This window comes from Corylus avellana, chromosome ca2 (genome assembly GCF_901000735.1).
Source record: "Corylus avellana chromosome ca2, CavTom2PMs-1.0".
In the NCBI taxonomy this organism is placed as follows: Eukaryota; Viridiplantae; Streptophyta; class Magnoliopsida; order Fagales; family Betulaceae; genus Corylus; species Corylus avellana.
The window spans coordinates 1,579,498-1,604,312 of NC_081542.1; the positions used below are offsets into that span (position 1 = coordinate 1,579,498).

General features: G+C 37.2%; 4 protein-coding genes and 1 non-coding gene across 9 annotated transcripts; 1 reads left to right on the forward strand and 4 right to left on the reverse strand.

Moving 5' to 3' along the window:
- LOC132171448 (uncharacterized) lies at window positions 1–2,292 on the reverse strand. Its single transcript, XM_059582761.1, has 3 exons — window positions 2,183–2,292; window positions 589–702; window positions 1–365 (listed from the first exon to the last, which is right to left on the reverse strand). Exons 1-3 carry the CDS (start codon window positions 2,216–2,218, stop codon window positions 234–236), a joined length of 282 nt encoding a protein of 93 aa, XP_059438744.1. The 5' UTR covers window positions 2,219–2,292; the 3' UTR covers window positions 1–233.
- An 86-nt stretch (window positions 2,293–2,378) lies between these two features.
- TRNAI-AAU (transfer RNA isoleucine (anticodon AAU)) lies at window positions 2,379–2,452 on the forward strand. The gene has a single exon. It is a non-coding gene; the product is annotated as a tRNA-Ile (tRNA).
- A 739-nt stretch (window positions 2,453–3,191) lies between these two features.
- Window positions 3,192–5,787, reverse strand: LOC132170434 (proteasome subunit alpha type-7). Its single transcript, XM_059581420.1, has 3 exons — window positions 5,498–5,787; window positions 4,450–4,864; window positions 3,192–3,603 (listed from the first exon to the last, which is right to left on the reverse strand). Exons 1-3 carry the CDS (start codon window positions 5,668–5,670, stop codon window positions 3,442–3,444), a joined length of 750 nt encoding a protein of 249 aa, XP_059437403.1. The 5' UTR covers window positions 5,671–5,787; the 3' UTR covers window positions 3,192–3,441.
- Window positions 5,788–7,070: 1,283 nt separating this feature from the next.
- LOC132171481 (histidine kinase 1) lies at window positions 7,071–14,866 on the reverse strand. Its single transcript, XM_059582801.1, has 13 exons — window positions 14,264–14,866; window positions 13,359–13,601; window positions 12,457–13,254; window positions 12,040–12,287; window positions 11,793–11,952; window positions 11,271–11,397; window positions 11,069–11,158; window positions 9,983–10,180; window positions 9,824–9,893; window positions 9,621–9,663; window positions 9,168–9,305; window positions 7,917–9,074; window positions 7,071–7,646 (listed from the first exon to the last, which is right to left on the reverse strand). Exons 1-13 carry the CDS (start codon window positions 14,516–14,518, stop codon window positions 7,431–7,433), a joined length of 3,744 nt encoding a protein of 1,247 aa, XP_059438784.1. The 5' UTR covers window positions 14,519–14,866; the 3' UTR covers window positions 7,071–7,430.
- Window positions 14,867–20,465: 5,599 nt separating this feature from the next.
- On the reverse strand, window positions 20,466–24,159 carry LOC132172929 (protein EARLY-RESPONSIVE TO DEHYDRATION 7, chloroplastic-like). Of its 5 annotated transcripts, XR_009439214.1 has the most exons (6): window positions 23,050–24,159; window positions 22,515–22,681; window positions 22,025–22,109; window positions 21,496–21,722; window positions 20,973–21,135; window positions 20,467–20,881 (listed from the first exon to the last, which is right to left on the reverse strand). XR_009439214.1 is itself a non-coding variant. In XM_059584490.1 (5 exons), exons 1-4 carry the CDS (start codon window positions 23,976–23,978, stop codon window positions 21,530–21,532), a joined length of 1,374 nt encoding a protein of 457 aa, XP_059440473.1. In that variant the 5' UTR covers window positions 23,979–24,159; the 3' UTR covers window positions 20,466–21,135; window positions 21,496–21,529. The 5 variants fall into 5 exon arrangements, 4 of the variants coding, with proteins under 4 accessions (XP_059440473.1, XP_059440474.1, XP_059440475.1 ...); XM_059584490.1 differs by having other exon boundaries at window positions 20,466–21,135; XM_059584491.1 differs by having other exon boundaries at window positions 20,466–21,166.
- Window positions 24,160–24,815: the final 656 nt, after the last annotated feature.

Genomic DNA, 24,815 nt, shown 5'->3' on the forward strand with positions numbered 1-24,815 from the left:
CAAAACAAAAGGAATAACTATGCATTAGAATTTAAAAGTAACAAGTCACGTACACATCGCCATACGAAATAAACCGTCAACTTCTGCTATGTAACATACATTATAAAAAAACCCCAATAGAACAAGAACACCACTATGCACCCATAAGTAATTAGTAAAATGGGAAACGAGGATGTTATAGACGAGGTTGCCAAAAAGCCTCAATAGCTAACGCCTGCAGCTTTTGCTTCAAGCTATAGTACCCGGAAACTGTCTGGTTTATCAAGTCTAGCTGTACCTGAGCTTGAGGACTCACCCATTGCATCGGGAGAAGCTGCTCTCTGTGATGATTCTTTCTTTAGAGAAGTTGGCATTCCGGAAATCTCCTGAAGGGGCCCCAAAAAAAAAAAAAAACAGTTAACATGGAAAAATTGAGGCAAGAATCAGACAAGGCTCTAAGTCCAAAGGCCTCTGATTTTTATCAGATGAACTATAATTCATCACATCATCCCTCCAGAAGAGAAACCCATAAAAAAACCGCAGCATATTTTTGAAAGAAACAAATAAAACCAAAAAAATCAGCAGCTTAAACAAGAATCTCGAAGTTACCTTCATTAAATGCATCCTCAAGTCGCAAGGCCGAACTTGATTTCCAATACACGCCATCACAAATTTTGAATATTGAAACAAAACATCAGCAGCAGCTTGCTTCTTCTCATCAGTCTGCAATTTAGTTCTACTTTTCATGATTGGGATGGCAAGGGGAAAAAAAGGCTAATAGCAGAATAGTTTCTGTAACTATTCTGATAATCTCAGAGTAGCTGATAAAACCCATCCAGCAGTAATAGCTGGTTAAATATATGAAATGGCTCATGAGATGCACAACTGTCGGATTATAAAGGTAAAACTCCTTTCTCAAACTCGTCACCATCTTAGTCTTTCAAGCTTTGATAAGATGGAAAATGGTCAAATTACCTAAGTTACCATTTCCGACTTCTACTAACCAAACAGAATAACAATGAAACATGGCATGGACCAATGCTCTTGCACATAGATTTGCCATTGGTGAGTAAAATCACATTTTGTTAATATGTATATGTGCGCATTTTCTTCTACTCTTTTATGCTCAAAATCGCAGATGACTGATTATAGCTCGTCACTTTTAAGTGAGCTCAACTGTGCACCATGCCCTCAAAGAGGAATATTCCTATGCCAATCAACAGATATAAGGAAGGACACATACAAAACCACATGAATAGGTCTATCAAGGATGATCTTCAAATCTTAACTCTCTTTTCTTTCTTCCTCTTTTTCTGGAGGAAAGACAAAACCAAGGCACAGAGGCCAAGCAACAAAAGGGAACTCTGTTCCACTTCTTTCCAACAACAGTTCCTATGTACATCCCTCTTGCGCGCTTACAGAACACATAAATGGTAACATGTTGTGTACAGGACTTAAACCTCATTACACCTCTAATTGGTACCCAGATCCACACAAAATGGCAAGAGAGTCTGAATGTTCATATATTAACGAGACTACTCATCATTTCTGAAAGAACAACCAAACGGCAATTAAAGGAAACATCAAATACTGCAAGAGGGTGCCCACTAAATACGAGGAAGACATTCATTTCTGATATCGAATATGTGTTTACTTCGATGTAACTTGAACAAAAACGCACATATAACTTTGAACCAGTCACTAGAATTTAGAGGAATCTACGAGGAAAAGGAAATCAAAATTCCCAGAAGTCCTTAGCTAAAGGAATCGACTTTACAAGGAATCACATTCCTTTTCCCTCATTCACCCTGAGAACCAAGCAAGAGCTTCGAGCACAAAATTGGATGGAATTGGAGGCCCTCTAGACATACAAAAGCGCAAGTAAAAGGTACCCAATTTAATCCAATGCTTTAATTTCATGTTGCCAAGCATGGCCTAATTAATTTTCAAGCTAAGAAATGTAATCGTAAGGAGGCGTATATAGAAAGTGTTTTTTTTTTTTTTTTTTTTTTTTCACAATAAAAACCAAATCTCACCGAGAATTCAACGACCCAATTTCATAAATGTCTGGTATTTCTTGTTAGGGTTGGATTTTGAAAGAGTTATTGTTGTCGATTAGATTGGGAGGCCTACAGTTGATAGTTGAAACAGAACAAAGATAATACCACAAACGAATGAAAGGAATAATAACAAATAACAGTACCTCGTAATCTTCTTTCATGGCCGAAACTCTCTGCATCTACGATTCCAACACTGCCTACAGATTGTGGAGGTGACCGTGTTTTCAAATTCAATGATTCTTCTATTATTCAATTCATTCATGTTTATCGACGAAGAAAAGAGAAAGATAACCTGCTTTTACACGTTAAATTATAATAACAGATGGACCTGTCACAAATGGCCTATTAGCTCAGTTGGTTAGAGCGTCGTGCTAATAACGCGAAGGTCGCAGGTTCGAGACCTGCATGGGCCACTTTATTTTTTGAACTAGAAATATATATATATATATATTTTAAAAAACCAAATTAGAGAGAAAATTTGTTGAATTGGACGTGTAAATACTCTTTTTTTTTTTTTAGATGGATGTAAATACTCTTACATCATCTTAAAGGTTAACTATCCGACTTCTCTTGAGATAAGTTCAGAGCTTTTGCTCATGAATTTCACTAATTTTGCCATGAACTGATTACTATTTACATCTTTCAGTTAATCGATTTCGATAGTTTTTCTTCTCTCTTCTTTGGCAAGTGTTTTAGAAATTGAAATTTTAAAGCACCCAACTCTTTGCTCTTGAGGAAACCTCCGAGCTAACACCCATTCACCTGAAAGATGGAAGGCTCAAACATTTAAATCCTACCAACTAAAGAGTTAAGAAGTCATTGTTGACATAATCTAGCATGATCTCCATCAGCTGCAACTTTAAGCTCGAGTAGGGAAGAAAAAAGAAAAAAAAAAAAAGAAGCCGTCTCAAGTAATGCCCCAAACACCTTTTCAGGCAGTAGAAAGCAATTTAATCTGATTCCAATTTCAGATTAATATAAGAGAAAAACTCTTGGATCCAAGGGAGTTTTCCCTTCATATAAAACATCATCTCAGATTGCCATGGTTCAATTCCTCGTGAATGCAAGATATCTGTAGATTAGGAATTTGTCTATAACTTGTGTTTAAGGAAAAAAAGAAAAGGAAAAAATTTATGACCTGACACTAAGACAAAAGACTCAAACCTTGAGACTATCACTGCTTATATATATATTTTTTATATTAATCTCACGTCCATTTTCATAAATAAAGCAATTATGCTCTAAAGCTCGTCACTCAATGCTCCCATAGTATCCAAATGGATAACAACGGCAATTAGTTTAACCCAAAGTACCAAACACAACTCCAAATAACATTGTGAGCAGTATATAAAACAGGGAAAAACAAGAAAAGAAAAGAAAAACACGAAAAGGAAAAATGAGATCATGTTTCCTTTGGAGGGCCCTTCTTCGCAGCCTCAGCAGCTGCTTTCTCCGCTTCAATTTCAGCAACAACAGCATCAATTTCAGCTTCCTCAAGTTGCCGCAGACCATGCTCCTTAGTCATCACAGCAACCTCTATGTTCTTTCCCCCACTCTCAACAACCTAATTGTAAAACACAAGCAATTTGAAATGTTATGGTTCCAAACAATTCAAAATGAACCATTCTAATATGATGAAATTTAAATGGTTCTCGAGATGCCCAATGGTGAAACACATCCCTTTGAGAACCATACATAATTGTTGCGCTGTATGTATTATACAAGTAGAGATACAAAAGTTACCTGAATGTACTATGAAACTAAGGGTACTAGAGAGGCCTATATTAACCCCAGAAAAAAGGAAAAACCCACCTACATGAAAAATGCCATTCCACGTTGCAGGTAAATAAAAACCCCTTCTATGTTAAACATAGATTGCTCTCAGAGTTCTATAACTGAACCAAGAGGCTATAACCAGTAAACTATGATTAACTAAATAGCCCAGAAAAACGAGCTAAGCCATGTCTAACCTTTCCCTAATTATCTCCTCGGTACATAAGTTTGCAATATTGTACACATTATAATAAATCAAGTTCCTTGAGGCAATGAATTGAAAATAGTCAATGTTAGATAAAGCAGATGAGTGTATCATGTTCTGCCTTCAACACTTATAGAATGGAGTTATTCTGTCAATGAGAAATAAAATTCTTAATTTAATACCAACAGGGCAACTGCCCACAAGGTCCTCCCAAAATGTTGGGATCTGACACATGCAGAACCAAGAGGACAGTACCTTTCAGAATATCAAATAATTATGAATGCTAGATGATTACAAGAGCTGGAAATTGCATGAACACAAAAAAGTGATACCATTAGCACCATAAAAGATATAAAAGAGGGGGATAATCTGCAACAAGAAAGACATAGAATGAAGAATAGCCAATTCAGAAAACAAGCCAAAAGATTTTACCTCAAGCAATGCACGGATCGCAAGCTTCACCGTTTCTTGCCCAGAAGTTTCTTTGTAGTTTTTCTCCAGAAACTCGCGAATTGAATTAGAGTTTCTTCCAGTTGCATTGGCCTTCCAAGCTGAAAATGTCCCAGAAGGATCCGTCTGATAGAGTGATGGTGAATTGGTATAGGGATCAAACCCAATAATCAAAGTTGAAAGGCCAAATGGTCTCACACCCCCACTTTGTGTGTACTTTTGCTGAAGACCAGCAATGTAACGAGTAATGTACTCAACAGTCACTGGGTCCTCAACTGTAAGCCTATGGCTTTGACATTCAATCCGTGCCCTGTTGACCAGGACACGAGCATCCGCCTTGAGTCCAGCACAGGCTAGTGCAATGTGATCATCCAGGTTTACAATCTTCCTAACTGATCTGCAAAATAGAAGCAGCAGATTCGTCAGAACTCAGAAGACAGCTGAACCTAGACAGGATTGCAAATTATAGCAAACAAAAAGATAAAACACAGCCACTATTTCTTTAAGTCATTCAAAAAAAAAACTTGGCCAAAGCTGCTATTCATATCAACACTGATATAGAGGATACATTTGGTTCCACAATCCAAAAAATAAAAGATCTTACATATATCTACGGGTATCTTCTTTAATTTACATCCAAGATTATATATATATCAGAAACTTGATGGGCTTTAATTAGTCCCACCTTTTTGAGCATGGTTCTCAACTATAAAAACCAACAATTTCAAAAATGGGTCATCCAGGATCTCGAAAAACAACGACATATTTATCTTTGTTCTGGTGACTGCCAATTGAAATTATATATGACAATCGAATGAGCAAAAATACCATATAACAGCAACACTACCGGACTGACCGTTCCAGTAAAATTCGTGGAAAACATCTATTCCCAAAATCCTAATGGAAAATTATATGAAAATAGTAAATTATAGGAAACCCGATCCCTAACCCTAACCCTACACTCTGATCTACGCGGATCAATAGGCAATGTTAACGAAATAGAAACTGCAAGTGAGATAGAGGGAGAGACCTGGAGTCTTGGAGTTTGACAGTCGACTTCTTCTCGACGCCGAGAACGATGGTGTCGGTGCCGCGGACGCCGACGGCGGCGTTGCCCTTGCGCACAGCTTCGAGCGCGTACTCGACCTGGAAGAGATGACCATCTGGTGAGAACACTGTTATTGCTCTGTCGTACCTCGCCATCTTCTTCTTCTTCTACTCTCTCTCTCTCTCTCTCTTAGCTCCTCTTTCTTGTTCTTCTTCCTCTTCTTCTTAAGCGACAAGTCACTAAGACACCTCTCTCTCTCTCTCTCTCTCTCTCTCTCTCTTATTTTGTGATCTGATGCCCACGTATCATAGAACTTAAACTTATGGGGGTAGTACAGTCATTTCGTAGTGTAACTTTACGTCTTAACTTTATGGCTTAATGTTTAGTAACCATTTTTTTTATTTTATAAGCAGTAAGGATAGATGAGACAACCTTAGGGTAAATGAACAGAGTCATTCACGAACAAGCTTAGGCTCAATTGAAAAAGATAAAAGAATCTCTACTCACAATGTAATAGATATAACTTGATTGATTGTAATTGTGAGTTTGAATATAAATATATGTATATGTGTGTATAATATGAGTGAGTTTATCGGTTTATGTGTATGACTATGTGTGTGTAATGAATAGATATATATACCATAAGATAAACATATAAACTTGAGATTATATTTTTTAAGATTTTAGTTAATTTCTCTAGATAATTGCTCAAATAATAAATGTTAAATAGCCAATAATTAGTATGTGTTTACCAAAAAAAGAAAAAAAATGATATTTACTTTACTTTTAAGTAGCTCATAAACAAGTTCGAAAAATAAATAAATAGACTATCTTGCTTGGTGATATGCTTGACTCATGTTCAAAAAAAATTTAAATAAACCAACTTAAACATTCAATACTTGATTTTGCTCGACTCGATTCGAATATAATTATAGTAACACCTTATATGCTGCACATTAGTCGAGAAGGGGCCGGTGACACGAGTGATTAGTTTGTTTTATTTTAACACTATGGACAAATTTATTTATTTATTTATTTTACCTTAGGGAGTAGTTAATCATTCTTTAAAATTCAAAGAGCTATAGGTTAAAACCTCAAATTACAAAGACCAAAAGTACAATTATCCCTTTTTGTAAACTCAGTCTTAAATTTGCAAAATTAAAAATTGAGGTCTTAATGTTGAAGTTGCTCAACCCACATGCACAAAGGGTCTTAGTTTCCTTTTGTTAATCTAATAAACTCTCATGAATTCAACCTAATTGGGGTAGGGAAACTCTGAAGTGGTACTTGGTGCTTTGGTGTCAAATCGTGCTGAGCCGCTATAGAAAGAAAACAAAAGAGATTTGTTGCGATTCAGCCTTAGACGCTTACGTTTTGTGTGATACAATTAAGTTAACATGCTCTATTTATATAGAAATTGTGGTAGGTGAGATAGACTATGAAAGTTAGGAAATTAATGACATAGAAGAAAACTAAATCATACTGAACATGAAAATTATTGTAACATGAACCCTGCATCAAATATTCAAAATTCTAGCAATGCCCATATTTCATAGAAATAACACCACCTTGTTTTTCTGCTCCATGATCCATTCACACACCTTATGTTTCAGGCTTACATGTAATGTTGTAGTGTATACAGATATTATCTGACATATTTTTCCGAATTACATTGATTGTAGAGTCAGGTAATCAAGCATAGTGCATCCAATAATGCAGGCAATAAAACTCTATAGGAAAACTCTCTCTCTCTCTCTCTCTCTCTCTCTATAATATATATATATATATATATATATATATATATATATATTATTTCATAGTAACGCAGGAAATAAAACTGCATTTTCTGTGTGCTGCTATCGAATCTTACATCCCCAAGGCTGCATAAGCCATTGGATTGTTAGCTGTGTGAAAGTTAGGCAGTTGTTTTAGTGAGTGAAAGAATGGTGGACACCATCAGCTTGTAGTCAATTGGTTTTGTTAGATAAGCATCCATGCCCACCTCCAAGCATTTGGCTTCATCCGATGACATTGCATGGGCTGTCAGCGCAACAATGGGAATGTGCAACTCGGTTCCTGCTTCTGATTTCCTGATTACTTTTGTTGCTTCATAACCATCCATCTTTGGCATCTGTTTTTCACAAAGACATCAAGGTTCAGAACTTTCACACCATGTGTCAAGCTACTCCGTTTGGGTTTGCAATTTGAAAAACGCAGAGCCAAACGCACTCTAGTACATTCACATTGGTAAGTTAACACTCATTGCCAAATGAAACAAACTGATAAGGAGATATTTCATGAGCATTTATTTTAAATTTGCTTCTAGTTTTAATCTCAAAAGCAAAAACTGCACCCCCAAAACCCTCTTATGCATTGACTATTTTATGTCTTAGATACTTACTTGGCAATCCATTAGGATCAAGTCATATGGAGGGGAATCCCTGATTTCTGCTTGTGATCTTGTGTTTCTATCTTCAAAGAGAGATCCTCTTCCACAATCTTCTGCACTAAGCATGCAATTAAGAGCATCTACTGCCTGAAGTCCATCTCCCACAGCAATAACTGTAGCCCCCATTTTTTCCAGCATTATGGTTGCAACTCTCTGAAGCACTGGGGTATCTTCTGCAAGCAGTATGCGTAGGCCTTCAAGAGATTTCTGTTCATTCACAGCTTTATTTGAATATAAATTACCTTGCAGTGTAAGCCGGCTGCTACCCAAATGTCGTTCCCGGCATTCAGCATTATCACCTTGAGGTTCTGCAGAAAGGGAAGCTTCTTCATCTTCAACATCATGGGAGTTGGGCCTGACATGACATGGATCTCTTTCTGTTAGATAGTTTTCTTTTGAGTGTGTGCAAGTGAGTTCAACTAAGCAGTTGTTAATTTTCTGGTATCCAGAAGAACAAGGCTTTCTAGTCCTCTCTCTTCGTTTGTCCCCTCCACCCACAGAATTAGAACTTGCCATTTCAGACGTATCAGAATCATCAGAGCTGGCAATGTCAAAGTGGGTGGCATCAATCTCAAGACATTCATGCAGATCACCTTCTTTGGTAGTTCTCAGACCATTCAAATTCTTTTTCTGCAGTTCAACATTTCTCTCCTTTATGACAGCTTCCAGTATGTGAATCATCTTTGACTTGTAAAGTGGCAAATTCACCATCAATATATGCCCTTTACTGCGGAGCTCCATCTTTATGGCATTGCTTGTATCATGATTAAGCATCCAAGCAAACTTTGCTTTCCCAAAGAAATTGTCAAGAAAGTTAAGCTGTTCCTTCCATATATCTGTGCTCAAGTCAAGTAGCCCTATATCAACAACTATCACGAATACTGGGTTCCTCATTTCTTGTATGTTCTGTAATTTAGTCTTCAAATGTTCGCTCAGTGAACACTGTGCATCAAAACCATTATTACGAACTGAAATTCTAGCACTGAAGAGTTCCCGAAGAATCTGTGTCAGTTCATTCCATTCCGATGCTTCAATGGTGAACACTCCAATTTTATGTAACCATTGAGACATAATCAATCTACCCATGCCGCCGCGTAGTGCAAGCAGCGCCTGCATTCACATAACTCAATTATATCAACACTTCTGTTTGATAGTTGCATAAGAGTTTTGAAATAGTATTCTGAAGAAAGAAATTCCACTCACTACTAAACTATGCTTCGAAAAATCTACTTGATATTGTTCTATGCCATCTACAGGTGCACTGAGAAGCAAGTATAGTCGCATTAGAGTTCCTGGACCATCCTTCTTTACAACCTTGATTTCTCCACCCATCTTGTTAACCTGTTATCACCAGTATAATTGTAAATTGGACAAAGAGATTCACCCTTAATAAGCGAGATCCAACACATGGAATATTCAATTGAAATGATAAGTAAATTATGGTGACAGGGTTTGAAATTATATTACCCTGATAAATCACCACTTATTCTAAAAGCTTCAGTGGATAGAAAATGACGAATTTAATAATTTAATCAATATTCTAACACAAACTAGCAGAATTTATACATTTACATTTCTTTACTTCTCTTGTTATTGATGTGAGATTACCACTCTTCTATAGCAACTATTGCACCTTATTATCAAAAATTCACTCACCAAGGTCCGTACGATGCATAGTCCAAGACCAGTGCCACCATGCCTGAAAATAGCAAAAGGTTTCAGAGATAACTTTCTGGAAATTTCAGTTCTTAATTTTTGATCAATTTCTTATGCTTTTGGAAATAAAGACAGTAGGCTGCATAAGATAAAATCTTTGACAGATTCCTCCATGGACAGTGAAGCAAGTTTGTTTTACTTACGTTCGTGTTGTGGAGGGGTCAGCTTGCTCAAAGCTTTCAAATACAGACTCCCATTTGCTTGGATCAATTCCTACAAAATATAAAATAATGGTTACTTGTATTCAGAAACAGACTGTCTAATTTTCAACATCATTTTTCAGAAAGTTTTAAGATTCCTACCACAGCCAGTGTCATCAACTTCAAACTGAAGTATCATTTTGTTTTCTTTCTTGGAGGCCTTCTTCATATGGCTTCCCTGTCGCTTCAATTTTGCCTTATGTGTAGGCCATGATTTCTTCTGATCGAGAGCAAACTTCCCAGTATCAATGAAAGAATTATTTGAGTTCTCACACCATCCTCGGAGGATGACATGACCAGCTGTAAGCCATTCAGAACAGTTCAGTATGCAAGCCTACTCTTTCTTTCTCATCAGAACATGATCATTTTGTAAGTCAAAACACTTGGTATATTATCCTACAAGGAATATGGGATGAACTTACTTATCCATATTGAACTTGTTGTCCTATGAATCCATCGACAAACTGTATCAAGTTTCTCCATATTGATACTGAGCATGATGTGGAAGTATTAACTAACAAGATGTCAAAAAACATTTGGCTTTCTTAACCTTCCACGAGGACTTAATTGGTTTAATTAATAAGTAGAGTTTTTTAGACAGTTCATAAATATACAATCGAGAATAACATCTATGCTTGCTTCTTACACATCCATAAAATTCAATGATGAACCGAAATCAGTACCAGATTTTTATTTTTGAAAATATTAGATTCATTGGAGAACAAAAAACAGGGGTCAGATGCCCCAAGAGCAAATGATAACTTACAAGATATGTGAGCTACAAACAAAACAACCAAAACTAATTCTCAATCACATGGTCCCAATCATTTGTAGCTCCTTCTAAATGATATCCACCTGAAAAGAAGAGACTTTTTATTATCTTCAGTCTCAAGCTTGTCAGGAACCAACAGACCTAGCCAACAGACCTAACCAACAGACCTAGCCAATGGTTGAATTATTGAGACAGACATCTCAGCTGGTTGGTTCTTTAGGAACAAATAACTTTTTCTTTTTTCTGTTTTTTATTTTTTCTTGTTTTCTTAGGACTATTACAGTAGCATTCCAAATAGCTACTGTTGAACTTAACTATTTCTCAGTTTTTCTTTCTATTTGTTGCATTTCATTGTTGTTGCTGCAGCACTGTAAAAGTAGGGCTCGCGAAATTCGCAACAAATGATTGGCACTTACATGTTGTAAACTTGAGAGAATTGCTGATTAGATTTGCAAATATTTGAACAACTCTGGCAGAGTCTCCTCGAACTAATTTTGGCATATCATCTAAAGGAAACAGATAGTGAAAATGCACATCAGAAGCAGATAGCTAAACTTATAATAATAAGCTTTGAGCATTAATTTGAGTTGTCTTACAGTCTGAGATTTAAAGTCATACCAGAGAGATCTAGAACAGTTTCCACATTGTGGTTAATGCATTGCACAGAGAACATATCAACAAGTCCTTCGAGTTCTCGCCCCAAGTCAAACTCAGCTTCTTCCAGCACCAGTTTTCCAGATTCAACCTATATAGTATTTTTATCTCAACTGTCAGAAGAGCAGTATGTAGAATGAAGTTCGATAATTTAGAGTTCTTGGTGCTAACAAATTCATAATGTTGCTGTAATAATTGAAATTCAAGAAGTAGATATAGTTGTAAACCTCCTCAACAAACATCAAGTTTATATACTAAGCAGGTCGTCATCTGATCAACTATGGTTCTTAACTTCTGGCGCAAATCTAGGTGGCCAATTTTCCTTCTAATTATCTGGTAAATCATGGAAGGCAATCAAATAATTTTCTCCACTTATTATTGTACAAATATATACTCTAGCTTGTTTTGTCCATGTTATGTCAAAATCAGTTGTTCTTCCATTAGGGTTCGCATAAAAACATAGTAATTAGCTTCTTTATATCTAACCTTGCTCAAATCCAATATATTGTTAAGAAGCCGGAGTAGAGCTGTTGAGCATTTTCTAATCTGTGTGACAGTCCCATATTGCTCATTTGTGAGGCAATCATCACATATGAGAATGTCCAGCAGCCCAATTACTGCAGCCATAGGTGTCCTCAGTTCATGACTGCAACACATATTTTATTATTTAATCCATTAACCTCAAAATACAATATTACATTTCAGTAAATTCTAAAAGTTGGAATTCACTGACCTCATGTTTGCTAGAAATTGGCTTTTATAGTTGCTGGATGCCTCTGCCCTTCTTCTTGCATCAAGATGGCTTATCAGTTCTGCTCTTAGTTTCATTTCCTTAGACACCCCATTTGTCAGTATGAAAATGCAGATACATCCAATGAATAGGATACATAAAGATGCAGATATCAATATAACCAGCGTTTTGAAAGCTCTCTCATCTACCTTCCCCATTATATTTTTTCTTGGAATGATGATGACCCCCACCTGCACAGAGTTCAATTCAATTCAATTTCTTGCTTAATGCTAATAAATGTACATTATTAGTATAGGCCAAAAAGACGAAAAAGAACAGCATACATTAGTTTTTACAATATAATCTAGGACATAAAATTTCAAAGGTAGGGAAGAAATAAAAATGTGTTCCAAGGTTTACCAAAGGAAGCCTCTTTAGTTTTAGGAAAAATGAGTCTATGTAATACTGCTCGCGGCCAAGCCTGGCACTCTCTGCATGAATCTCATTACTTTGAGAGAAGTTGTTGCCATAGGCTCTCTGCAACCACCGAGCTCCCATTTGTATTATATGATCCTCTGAATCAACAGCCATCATAAGCTTGGGTCCCTTTGTTGAATTTGTCACAAGTGAAGCATTTGTGGAAGTAGCAAGTAAATAACCCTCTTGGGATGTCAAGTATATATGCCCACTGTGGACTTCAACAAGCTCCTTCATAAGCTGGCCTACACTATAAAGTGCTGTAGTAACACCCACAACAGCTACTATACTTTTATTTGAAGGGTCCCAGACTGGCAGTGCTGCTGAAAGCAAGGGTGAATCTGTGTATTTGCTTACTGCCACATGCCATGATGCTACACCATCAGGTACTTGTTCAAGGCCTGCAATATTGATTTGATCATCTGGTGGGATTGGCTTTGCTTTTCCCATCTTCTCACCAGTGACGGGATCAAGGGGTTCCTGATACCAAATTGCAGAAACGTTACCGTGTATGGATTGATCTTTCCAACCTTGATGTTCTGACAGCATATTGATATCATAAGACCTGCTTGCACTGATTGAATAGTTTACAAGATCAGAGTAGATGTAGAATGTATTGTTACTCCTGTGATCTCTATGAAATGCTTGGACAAAACCATTTCTGTAATTGATAGTTATTGCATTGAGAGCTTTACGACTCGCAAATAGTGCCCATGTTACATCCCTCATTGCTTCATACAGCTGCCAAGAAGTTAAACAATTACTAATAAACAAAATTGCCAATCTCAAATATAATTACAAGCAAAAAGCATAATAAGATTATAATGACTAGCTTAACAATCAACCTCAACTTGTTCTGCTTGAGTATCAGGGTTGTTGTACCGTCTGAACACATACTCTGACAGCTTAAGCTGGGCTGTTGTTATCTCAGAAGTTGAATTTAAGATGTTCCACATCCGTACAATCGGACGCTGTAGAAGCTCATTACGAAGGCCATATGCTAATCCATTCAGTGACCTAGTTGTGTAGCTCTTTGTAAAATGCCATGTCAATATGGTTAGCAGCCCAATTAAAATGGCTAGCATGACCTGCATAAAATTAATAAAACAAAGCAACATTTTCAAGAACCAAAGAGGAGTTTTTGGGTGTACACAGATAAGATTTTGATTTCTTACACTTACAATATGAAGGAAAAAAAGAAGCAAATATGCAAGTTCTCTATTATGATCTTATGTGTCCCACATGGCTTAAGTGTATTATAAGAACTAGGCACCACGTTACGGGTTTGAGAAGGAGGCACCTATAGGATAAAATGGATTGCTATGGATGCCGGATTCAGAAGTGTGATAATATGTTACGATCCTAAGTGCAATCTTAACCGTGTGCATATAAGTTCTTAGACACCCTCACCTTCTATCATTTTCCCTCTTTGGTAGAGGTAAAAAGGCACATGCATCAGGTAGTGTCTGGAGGGTGGGGATGCCAGGGACCAAATTAGCATTAGTAGCATCTAAATCAGCTAAGCCAAGAAATGGCTTCCTACCATTTTAGGAGAAATGGTTCTACTTCTACCCTGTTGGGAGTTTATGCAGTTCCCAATAAGGTTGCACAGAATTTCGTAAAGAGGCATGTGATGTTCCTCTATCAATTACCCCCATATTATTTTCACCACCAAGCTGATCACCCACCAGTATATATAACATGCATATTGATAATAACAGGCATTTGTATTAGTTAAAATTTCACAAACCATGATAGCAAGGCGAGCCACGAAGACACTGTAGTAAGAGGAGAGACAATGAGTACTAGCATGCTGGAACTCTTCCCGTTCAACATCCCTGTGAAAGATTCTTCGACAGCGTGGAGCTGTGCCGCCCCTTTTCCAAGGAGTGGCAAAACCAGATATCCTATCCAACACCTTTCTCAGAGGAGTACCCATTGGTGTGCTTGGAGTTGGTGAACATTCACAGCTTCTGGAATGGATTTCTTCTATCTTTTCTGCCATTATATTCCCTCCTGCATTAGCAAGAACCTGTGTGTGCAACAGAGAGAGAGAGAGAGAGAGAGAGGTTGATGGGTGGGCGTTTTAAATACATTTTTCTTATGTCATTTCCCACTTCTGCAAGGCAAGATCAGGCACCTCTGGCTGCAATTGCTATGGTGGGAGGGTGATGCCTCATCCACAACATTCATGACACATTTGCAAAATTCGACCGTTGAAGTAGAAATCGGTGGCTAACATATGAAAAGGGTTGTAATTGTAAATGCTTAGGCCACCAACGACAGATGGGGGGGGCAAAGCAATGAGGAGAGCATGAGAAGGGCTGTTTGGAAATTCCATGACTTCAGTGGAGCTCGCACTTCTCATCTCTTATTTAAGAGACAAGTAATTCGTAAGTGCCAAATCCAGAGTTTAAATAAAGAAGAACAATCAAATATTAAAATTCACTCAACTTTATTCTAACTAATAAGGATCGACCGACTACTCGGATTTTTTTTTTTTTTTTTTTTAATATGCCACCAGTCGACCTACTTAGAACCACTTCTCTTGCCACCTTTCTCGGACAATCATGTCTTTCGCTTTTGGAAAAATTCAAAACCAGTCCATATGGTATCAAGCTTCGTGGGGGGAATAAAAATTGGCTAACAATATCTCCCTGGGATCTTGCACTCAACTTTTCTCTAAATTTTTTACCTTTTTTTTTTAATTTTTTTAATTTTTTTAATTTTACGATAATGTCTTGTCATCACCGATTGATTATACTATGATATTAGTTGTTGAAATCACCTCTAGTGGGTGGTCGAAATCACCTCTAGTCATTTGGGGGCAGTCGAAACCACCCCTGGACATGGCCGAACCAATCCTAATTTGGCCAAAGGGGATGACTCAACCATCTATCAAATTTTTTTTTTTTCTTTTTTTGGTAAGTGATACATCTCTAATGTGGCATTTGACCGTTTTCATCACAAATTTGGACAAAAGTTAGGTTTAAGGACTTACACTGGTTGCATATTTCTAATGTGTGACTCAATATTTTTACACTCACATGCGCATAGTCAATAAACACTTAGACCTTGACCATCAGAAATATATAAATCATTTTGAAATAATAGCACAGATATAACTAGCATATATATATTTTTTTTTTCGTTATTTTAGTATAGAACAACCTAATAACTCCGTTCCGTGCACTTTTAAGGAGCAGGCAGATCCAAAACTAAAGTTAGGTACAAGACTCAAATTCCATGCATATTGGGGTATGATCAGCAGTAGCAGAAAGTAGAGAAAGGGAAGAGGAATCTTAAAGAAAAGCACTGCCATGCTCACCACGAAGTCAAGTAATTGGTTCATTGATAGGAACTTGGGGGGGGTGATGGAGTGACCACTTTTTTATTATAAGGTCACTCTTGGTGGAAAATCTGTAATCCCTTTGGGTGGGCAATCATATATATGCGACGTTATTTGGTCGGTCGCGTGGGATTATGCGGGTACTAGCTAGACTTTTGTGGTACAAGGTTCAAAGTCTTATCCAATAAGTTATTAAAAAATTTAAAAAAAAAATATTATGCTAGTATTTTTTTTTTTTTTTTTACAACAATCTCTTATAAATTTATGTAATGGTTTATATTTTATTAAAATGAGTGTCACATAGCGGTCCACATTTTAGTGGTTGACGTTATAAGTGACAAGTTAGTTTGTAAAAATTGGGGCGAACAGGTGTTTTCCAACAAACCCAACAAATTAAAATATTGCAACCATATAAACAATCACCAAAATTAATCAAAGCAATAGAAAGATCAAACACGGCACTTTTGGTGACAAAGTGAAAATTCTAGACACCAAATTACTGTGATTAAATATACAATCGGTTTATACTCACAAGACTTCTGTAGTAAAAATCTGACTTGTACCTAACAAATGATCTGTTTGTCTTTCATCGCAATAACTCTAGAACTCATCTTGTATTTGATCTCCTCAGCAAAATTAACCCGAAACTCCAATAACTTTAAGGTTCTAGAACGTGGTTTTTTAGAAACTCTAAGAGAGATATAAGATAATTAAAGGCATAGATACATAAAAGATCTCTCTTAGCTCACAAAGTAATGGCCTCAACGTCAAAAATCAAAAAGACTCAAATGTTTTAACATAATTAAAACACAGAAAAGTGATCTACAAGCAAAGCAAACAAAGCATGGGGACTCAAAAGTAAGGAAGTCAGTGGTGATAATCTTTTTCTTGATAGTGGTGGTAGCTGATACCAATCCATAGCAGATAAAGATTAAGGTGGGGAGGAAGGCTTATAATATAATTATATATTAAACAAAATATAGAGTGAAGAATTGTATTGGGGGTGCAGAAGATAGCTTGAGTTGTAATGGCCAATCCTCTGAAAACACAGATTTTGTGCTCCACCTCAGTAATCCATAATCCCCGTGGTGTACGGAAGCAAACGGGGCTGCTGAGGTCCTAATCTTGCCTTTAAGCGCAAGTGACCTTTAGTGCCATCCCCTTCCTAATGCATAGCTATACAACCAATGACACAAATAAAGAAACATTATCGTCTATCTATCTATCTATCTATCTTCTTTGTTCTCACTAAAAGAACCACCATTAGGGTCCTGTTTCCCGCTTTAAAAGATTGAGGATCTAACTTTTTTTTCTTTTTTTTTTTTTCTAGGATTAAATTGAAAAATGATCTATGTGTTTATGATGTTGATGTTTTATCGAATCAGCTTTTGGGTATTCAAAAGTGATAAAATTAGTTTTTGAGCTTTTTGACGGTGCCAAATTACTCATTTTGTCCACTTTCGTCAATAAGTTGTTTGTCACTTGTACCAAAGAATCGACTTGTCCAATCACATTACAACGCATGTTCATTATTTCCACATACACCTTGTCAAATCAACACACGTTTCAAAATCAGTAGCAAGCTATGCCACGTGGAGGTGGAGAAATTCCCTCCATGGACCACGGGTGGTGGTGGCGTCCTCTTATGACCCACTCCCACCTCGCGGCCCAAAAGTGTTCGCGGGAATACAGGTCCCGTGCGACCTAACATAACATGAGACAGTATGGGTTGAGAGGATCTCCCACCCCTGCAACCCCCTCCACCCCGGAGGTCATAGGAATGGGTTGCCGAAGAACTCCACCACCACCTGAAAAAGAAAATTTTTAGATTTAACCCCATTTTTTAATCATGGGTACTTTTTAAGACATTTTATTTAATATATAAATTTTCCCCCAAAATTTACACTAAAGCAAGGTAAAGATTAGAAATTTGAGATTTTTCCTTTGCAAATGTGCACCTCTTCTTTTTCTTTCTTGAAAAAATTTATTCCCTTCTTAGACATGCATGCGTGAACACTTATTTTGAGAATCACATGTGGCTTCCAACTTGAAGAATTCTAGTCCAAAAGCATCTCCATTAACAGACAAACAGGCAAAAGTCAAAACAGCAAGATTTGCCAATCAATCCTCTATAAGAGAGAATCGAGGAGTAAGCCCATGTTTACCGAAAGTCCAAAACTTCACCATGATGTTTTTGCTGCGTGTCATGTCCGTATTGGTTGCTTCCTAAACCATTTGATAATGAACCATTGGAGTCTATATTTTTGAATTTTGGATAGGAGTTTAGTACAATTGTTTGTCTGGATTCCAACCTATCTGACTCTTGCATGTGAGAGAGAATCTAGATAAAACTTAGGTGTGCAAGCAGGTGATAGGATAGTCCAATATTTGTTTTGACATATAAATCTCATCAGAATTCTCTCTCAATTGCTTATTCGAATTAGATGCTTCAAACAGACAATTGCAAGGGATCCCGATTCGTGAACCTTTCGATCCTCAAAGAACTTCCTTCCCCTTAAGAAAGTGAACAAACCTTGGAAAATCTTAGGTATGATTTGTTATACCTATTTGTGGAGAGTCATGTTGATTTGAAGAGACAACAACAAGAATCTATCAGCCAAATTAAGATCACTAAAAGTAGGGGTGGAAATGCTAGGCTTTGATAATTGTGAGAGTTCACACTAAAGGAGCATTTGATTCTTGCTTAAGATGGTGAGAGCCTGTGGTGTCAAATTAAAGGACCCAAACATATCACACATGTAGCACCTCATCTTGGTGCTTGTGCTAGAATGGCAATCTTCAAGAGCTGTAGGGTCCAAGAATCACTTGATTCCCTATAAAAACATTTCATGATCGAATGGGACCTAGTCTTCAACAGATACTTCAAAGAATGCGGGCGCGCGCCAATCACTAATGTCCTTGGTAGTGGTATTAGATGGGTTCTTTATTTATTTTATTTTTTTTCAATGTTGATAGAAGGAAAAGCATAGTAACATTCTAAAGAACAATATTCTTCCGTACATTACGAATCATGTTTATAGTCTTACAAACATGTAGTAGCACTAAGGTTGCTCTCGAGCCGAGTTGAGCCAAATAGTGGTCGTATGAACTCGACTTGACAGAACCATGGGTGCGTTTGGTAAACGCTTTTGGCAAAGGCAATTCATCCAACTTTTTCATTTTTTCAATATTCTTACTTTTTACATCACATCGATAACTTTTTATTATTATTTAAATAAAAAAAATCACTAAAAACAATTTTTTTTTTTCATTTTTCCATACCAAATATTCTTACTTTTTCACTTTTTCAAAAGAAAAAAAAAAATTCTTACTTTTTTTTTTTTTTTCCTTCACATTAATCAATTTTTGCTACAATATCGAAAACGAAATCGTTTACCAAACAAACCCCATGTGTATGATTAATCTTGGCCCAAAATAGGGCCTAGTTTTAGAGCCTTATTCGAAATCAGTTAGGGTGCGTTTGGGAGTGCGTTTTTTAAAAAATAATCTGCGATTTTAAACCAAATCGCAATTTTAGGGTGTTTGGGATTACGATTTTTATAAGCTAATTAGAAGTTGCTTATTTGAAAAAGTGCGAATTTAAAACAAAATCACGATTTCTATTAAAAATATATTTGGAGCAATAGTTACATTTTTTTAAACGGGAATGAAAAAAATACCAAGAATACCCACTTAAAATATATTAAAACCCTTCTTTTCTATTTTTTTTTTCTTCATCCTCTTTGTCTCGTTCATCCTTTCTCCGCCCTGTAGCAGTGTGCATCGTTGTTGTCCATCTCTCCGCCCCTCTACCAAATAATAATCTCACATTAATATTTTCTTTCTCTCCATATAACTCTTTTTCTTTTTTAAAACTTTCCACTGTTTGGTGTTCGGTGTTATTTTATGTGGAAGTTGTGATTTTTTTTTTTTCAAAATTTTATTTAGATTACCGTGCATACATAGTGATCTGCAATCCATCATAGTATGCAGTGATAGATCATTGTACACGCACAGTAATGTGATAGTGCGTGTACATTAACAGTGTGAAGCTTTTTCTTAAATAAAAAAAAAAAAAAAAAATTGTACAATGACCGAGATGATGATTTTTCTCAAGTCACTGTGCACTGCATAGTGATGTGCACAGTGACGATTTTTTTATGGCTTTTTTTTTTTTTTTTCCCTTAAAGGTACTGTACAGTAACAATTTGTAATGGATTTTTATTTTTATTTTTTAATGGGTATTGCATTGTAACCGTTTGTAATATTTTTTTTTAATGGGTAATAAACAGTGAAATTTGATAAACATTATTAGTTTAATTTGATGGATTGTTCTTATATTTTTTATTATATGTCTATTTGGAATATGTTTCAAGAAAAAAAAAATACAAAAACAAAAAAACATATAGAAACAAGTAATATAGCAATATATAATTGCCTAAGTAGAAAACTCAAAGTTAATGTCAAATTATAAGTCATACTTTTGTTTGCATAGGTGTTAAAAATGGAGGCTTATAGACAATGTTAGCTATTTTACTGTTATAAAGAAATGTCCTTATTGGTAATTTGGTCATGAAACCGCAATTATATACTAATGTTATCAAAACACTCAATTGATAAAAAAAAATACTTATTAGCATGTTTTATCAAACACATGTGCGATTTTAAAAAGTAGAGATTTTTAAAACACAATTTTTAAAAACACAATTTTTAAAATCATACTTATTGAAATCGCACTCCCAAACGAGCCCTTAGTCAAGCCACCAATCCATCATTCGAGTACTCGATAGACTTGAGCTCAATTGGGCTACGGTTGAAAATATTAATAATTAACAGCCGTAATTGGGCTTCCCCTCTCCCTCTCCTCTTCTCTCCTGTTTCTTGTTCTTGCTCTTCATTCTTTTTTTTCAGTTTCCACCTTTACGCTCACTATCCTCGTAGAGTCATGCAAGCCTGGCGTGATGTTTATCATCCCTCATCCTGGTAACCCACCAAACCTACAACAACCCCTTCCACCGCCTACGAGTACAGAGCCGAAGGATAAATAGTTAGTTTTCTCCTTTTGCTTTTTGGGATGTTAGAAAATTGAGATAGTGCCAGCATGAGTAACCTCCTCCCCGCAGGAATCATGCTTCCTTGTACAACGTCCCGGCTACGGTGAAAATACCATGTTCGATGATGGCCTTTTTGTTCGCTTTTGTGCAAAGAAGTCACTGAACCGGACTTCTTACAAGGGCCCAGGCAGCTGATTCAAGCCCAGCAAGCATTTTGACCTTGTGACACAGAAACCACGGCTTTGTAGTCCTTTCGAACCAATGAATTACAAATGTAAGTTGGGTTAAGTATTTCTACCTACATATTAGGTTATACACAATGACAACGACAACAACAAATTACATAATGTTTCGTCTTAAGAAAAATGCTACATACGCTACATGCACCCCTAAATGTACATTTCTGACGTGGCAGTAAAAATTATTATTAATTTCAAAATTCAATAGCGATCTAATTCACAATAGTAATTCATCCAAAATGATTTTTTTTGTCATGTCAGATATATGCTTGGGAGTGCATGTACAATTTCTATTCATCTAAAATAAGGAATAAGAATGGGGAATAGGCTATATAAAAACCTCTGCTGCACTTCTGAAAAATTCCCATCAGCAATTATTTGGACTTCTTAGCCTTCTTCTTCTCAGCAGCTGCAGCTTTAGCAGCAGACTTTGCCAAGGTGGTAGGTTTAAGAACACTTTTAGGGTTGAATGCCTTTCGGATCTTAAAAGCAGCCCATCCAGCCCCTATAGCATGGCCAGCAGCATCAAGCCCTTCACTTGTTGCCTCACCGGCTTGTTCCCCATACCTGCAGGACAAGCATCATCCAGATTCCAACTCTTAACAGTTAGAGAAGCATAAAGACTAGTTTTAAATTTGTAAAGCCAAATTATTAGATGCCAAAATAGATAAAAGAAAGGAAAAAAGCTGGAAGTAACTCACTACCAACACCATTAAAGCTTGAGAATGCAAGGAAACAAACTTTAATTGCTTATCATTTTTTTTTTTTCTCCAGTACAAATCACTCATAAGTTACAGCATTACAAATGTCAAATGTCTACAAGATGATATCTCTTGATGTGCATATGAGCTTCTGCATGCTGAATTTACCTGTGGGTGACAAGTTCAGTTGTCACAGTGGATGATGTTGACATGACATTTTTTCCAGCTATTTCAACAGCATCGCAGACTTTGCCTATTTATAAGAAATGAGAAGCTTAAATATAATGCAAAACCAAAAGAAGTAAAAATGTTCAATAAAGGAGATTTGAACATAGATGTTTACCAAACAAAGTCATTGGCTAAATATTCATCACTGACGAAACAAGCTAAACCCTAAACACATTGACTCTCTTTTTTCCGAGCCTCAACAATTGAAGATATCCTCCTGCTTGATTCTTCAAATCTAACACCCCCCCCCAACCAAACTCTCTAACTACACACCTTTTTTCCCTTTCCACATGCATCATGTGTGCCATTTTAGTCATATTATGGTAATTAAACAGGAAGCAATGTGAGAATATATTAAAAACAGCCATTTCAGAAAACATCAGCTAATTTGTTAAGTTATAAAATCAAGGGCTTGAGATGATTAACATACTAAATCCATCCAGGGACGCAAGCACAATCTCCCCAGGCAGGAGGCCAAAAAATTTCTTGCCGACCTTTGAATTTGCTATGGAACTTGTAAAAAATCCAGACACTTTAACAACCCCAGAGAGAACCCCAGTTGCAACCTTCTCCGTCATTTTGGTCACCCTCTTAACCCTACATATATAGCCAAGCCAAGTCAAGCCAAAATATCTATAAAATATGGCAACTATAAGAACAACAAAATAATAACATATTAAATTATTAATCATAGAACGTCAACTAAATTGCCACGGTAATGATAGGAAACCCTTATCAACTTAAAGATTCTTCAATAAACTATTTCAAAAATTTACCGCCTAGTTGCCACAAACTCCCATTTCCATTTTTTTTGGTGCTACATAAAACACAACAGAGCCTCTTAATCTCAATATATAACAATCTAAATTCCTGAGATGATAAAAGACCAAAACAATTTTATTTTTTTTCAAAAAACACCGACACATACACGAACACAAAGGCTGTTGATTTTGTGTTTTCCGTACCTTTTAATCCGCTTCAAGGTTTTAGGATCAATCTCCGAACTAGAACGCGGGTTTATCCTCTTCTTCATAACCTCATTCCCTACCTTCAACCTATCCACCGTGACGTCCCCGCACCACAAGATCCCCTTGATCAGCTTCCCCGATCCGGCCGTGATCAGCCTCGCAGCGGTTCCACTGTAATCCTCCACATTCGGCGCCAGCGTCGTCCAGTACGCGGCGCACCGCTTCTCCATCAGCTCCTTCTTCTTCTCCGACTTCAACTCTGCCGGCGAGACTTCCCTGGCCACCGACCCGTCCAGCGCCTCCCCCTTCTTAATATTTGCATTCGCCGAAACCTTCTGGACCGAAAAACTACTGTAACTCTGCAAAATCCCGTCCAGGCCCTTGACGAGGTTCTCTTGGCCCTTGGACGCAATCGTCAATCCGTAGTTAAGCAAATCGTCCGAGTCGGTCGGTTCGTCTTCCTCGTCGCTCGAATCGGAGCCGGACCGGTGTTCCTTGGGTGTGCGGAGGGAGAAGAAGTAGTGCGAGTCATCGAGCTTGACGGCTGCCTCGTCCTTGGCGAGCGGCCACTGGATCTCGTCGGCGACGCGGGCGAGGACGGCGACGACATTGTCGCCCTGCCGGATACGGACAACGGTGAGGTCGCCGCAGGCCAGCTCGACGCTGTAGTGGTTGTCGATGAGGTTGAGAATTGCTCCAGGGATCGTAATCAGGACCTCTTCAATGGCCACCGGCGGGGCCGTGGGGTGACTAGAGTTAGGGTTGTGGAGATTGTCGTTGTCAGGGAAGAGGTTCTCGACGAGGTTCCGCATGTCGATGGAGGGGTAGAGATTTGAGGAAGAGTTAGGCTTTGAGGAGGCGTTGGGATTTGATTCGATAACCTCCGGGTAGAGAGGGTTTCTGTGGTTTGGGCCTTGCAAAGCCATTGTTGATTGTTAGGGTTTGTAAGGGTTCGATTAGATTGGAATAACGGAGAGAGAGAGAGAGGTTCGAAGTTGGGACATTTCGAGAGGAAGATGAGAACGATGTGGACGCGTGGCGAAACAGCGGGAAATGATTCAACAGTTTAACTGCTTCGGGTCCGGCCCTGCTTCCCGCGGAAAAGTAAAATGGAGGAAACAGGATTCATTGGACTGAAGAATATTCAGCTGTTTATTAAAAAAATAATAATAAAATAATATATATTTTTAAAAATAATTAAAAATTAAAAAAAAATTAAATGGATGGCCGGCCACCCTAATTAGGGCTGGGGTGGCTTCGGCCCAGGGCCAAATCATTTTTTTTTATTGATTTGGCCCTCAAGGGCCATGGGGTAGCCGGCCACCCTTTATTTTTTATTTATTTATTTTTTTTTTTTATTCATTTGACAGGTTTTCCATTAATGGTTTTATCCTCACCATTTACTAGATATTTTGGACTGGAGAGGATCTTATTCCGAAATGGAGATTGTCATTTAGTTATTTAGAGGGACATAATTGTCTATTTAATTTTTGGACAAATTTTTTTTAACAACTATACTCCTAAATACACTAAATAGACTCTCTTCATTTCAAGATTTCACTTGAAATGGAAAGGATCCATTTCCACTTCCCGCAAGTACTTCATTTTCATAAATCATTTGGACCCTAATAGCCTCTATAAGTCGAATTGGATTTGAAAATAATTAGGCCCCTAGAAGGGGTCGGGTCCTTTGCCCATTACCCATAATTTTAAGAGTTACACTAAAAAGCGTAAGAATATGTGTAACATTACTCATAAAAGTA

Coding starts and splice junctions, on each gene's coding strand:
- LOC132170434 (XM_059581420.1), bottom strand. CDS start 5,670: ATGGCGAGGTACGACAGAGCAATAACAGTGTTCTCACCAGATGGTCAT. Junction 4,865..5,497: donor GTCAAACTCCAAGACTCCAG/GTCTCTCCCTCT, acceptor TCTATTTTGCAG/ATCAGTTAGGAAGATTGTAA. Junction 3,604..4,449: donor CGATCCGTGCATTGCTTGAG/GTAAAATCTTTT, acceptor TTTTACAATTAG/GTTGTTGAGAGTGGGGGAAA.
- LOC132171481 (XM_059582801.1), bottom strand. CDS start 14,518: ATGGCAGAAAAGATAGAAGAAATCCATTCCAGAAGCTGTGAATGTTCA. Junction 13,602..14,263: donor TGGCTCGCCTTGCTATCATG/GTTTGTGAAATT, acceptor AATTTTATGCAG/GTCATGCTAGCCATTTTAAT. Junction 9,306..9,620: donor TATGCATCGTACGGACCTTG/GTGAGTGAATTT, acceptor TGGTGATAACAG/GTTAACAAGATGGGTGGAGA.
- LOC132172929 (XM_059584490.1), bottom strand. CDS start 23,978: ATGGCTTTGCAAGGCCCAAACCACAGAAACCCTCTCTACCCGGAGGTT. Junction 22,682..23,049: donor ACCTTGAAGCGGATTAAAAG/GTACGGAAAACA, acceptor CTATATATGTAG/GGTTAAGAGGGTGACCAAAA. Junction 21,723..22,024: donor ACTGAACTTGTCACCCACAG/GTAAATTCAGCA, acceptor CTTGTCCTGCAG/GTATGGGGAACAAGCCGGTG.
- LOC132171448 (XM_059582761.1), bottom strand. CDS start 2,218: ATGCAGAGAGTTTCGGCCATGAAAGAAGATTACGAG. Junction 703..2,182: donor CCATGAAAGAAGATTACGAG/GTACTGTTATTT, acceptor ACTAAATTGCAG/ACTGATGAGAAGAAGCAAGC. Junction 366..588: donor TGAGGATGCATTTAATGAAG/GTAACTTCGAGA, acceptor GGGCCCCTTCAG/GAGATTTCCGGAATGCCAAC.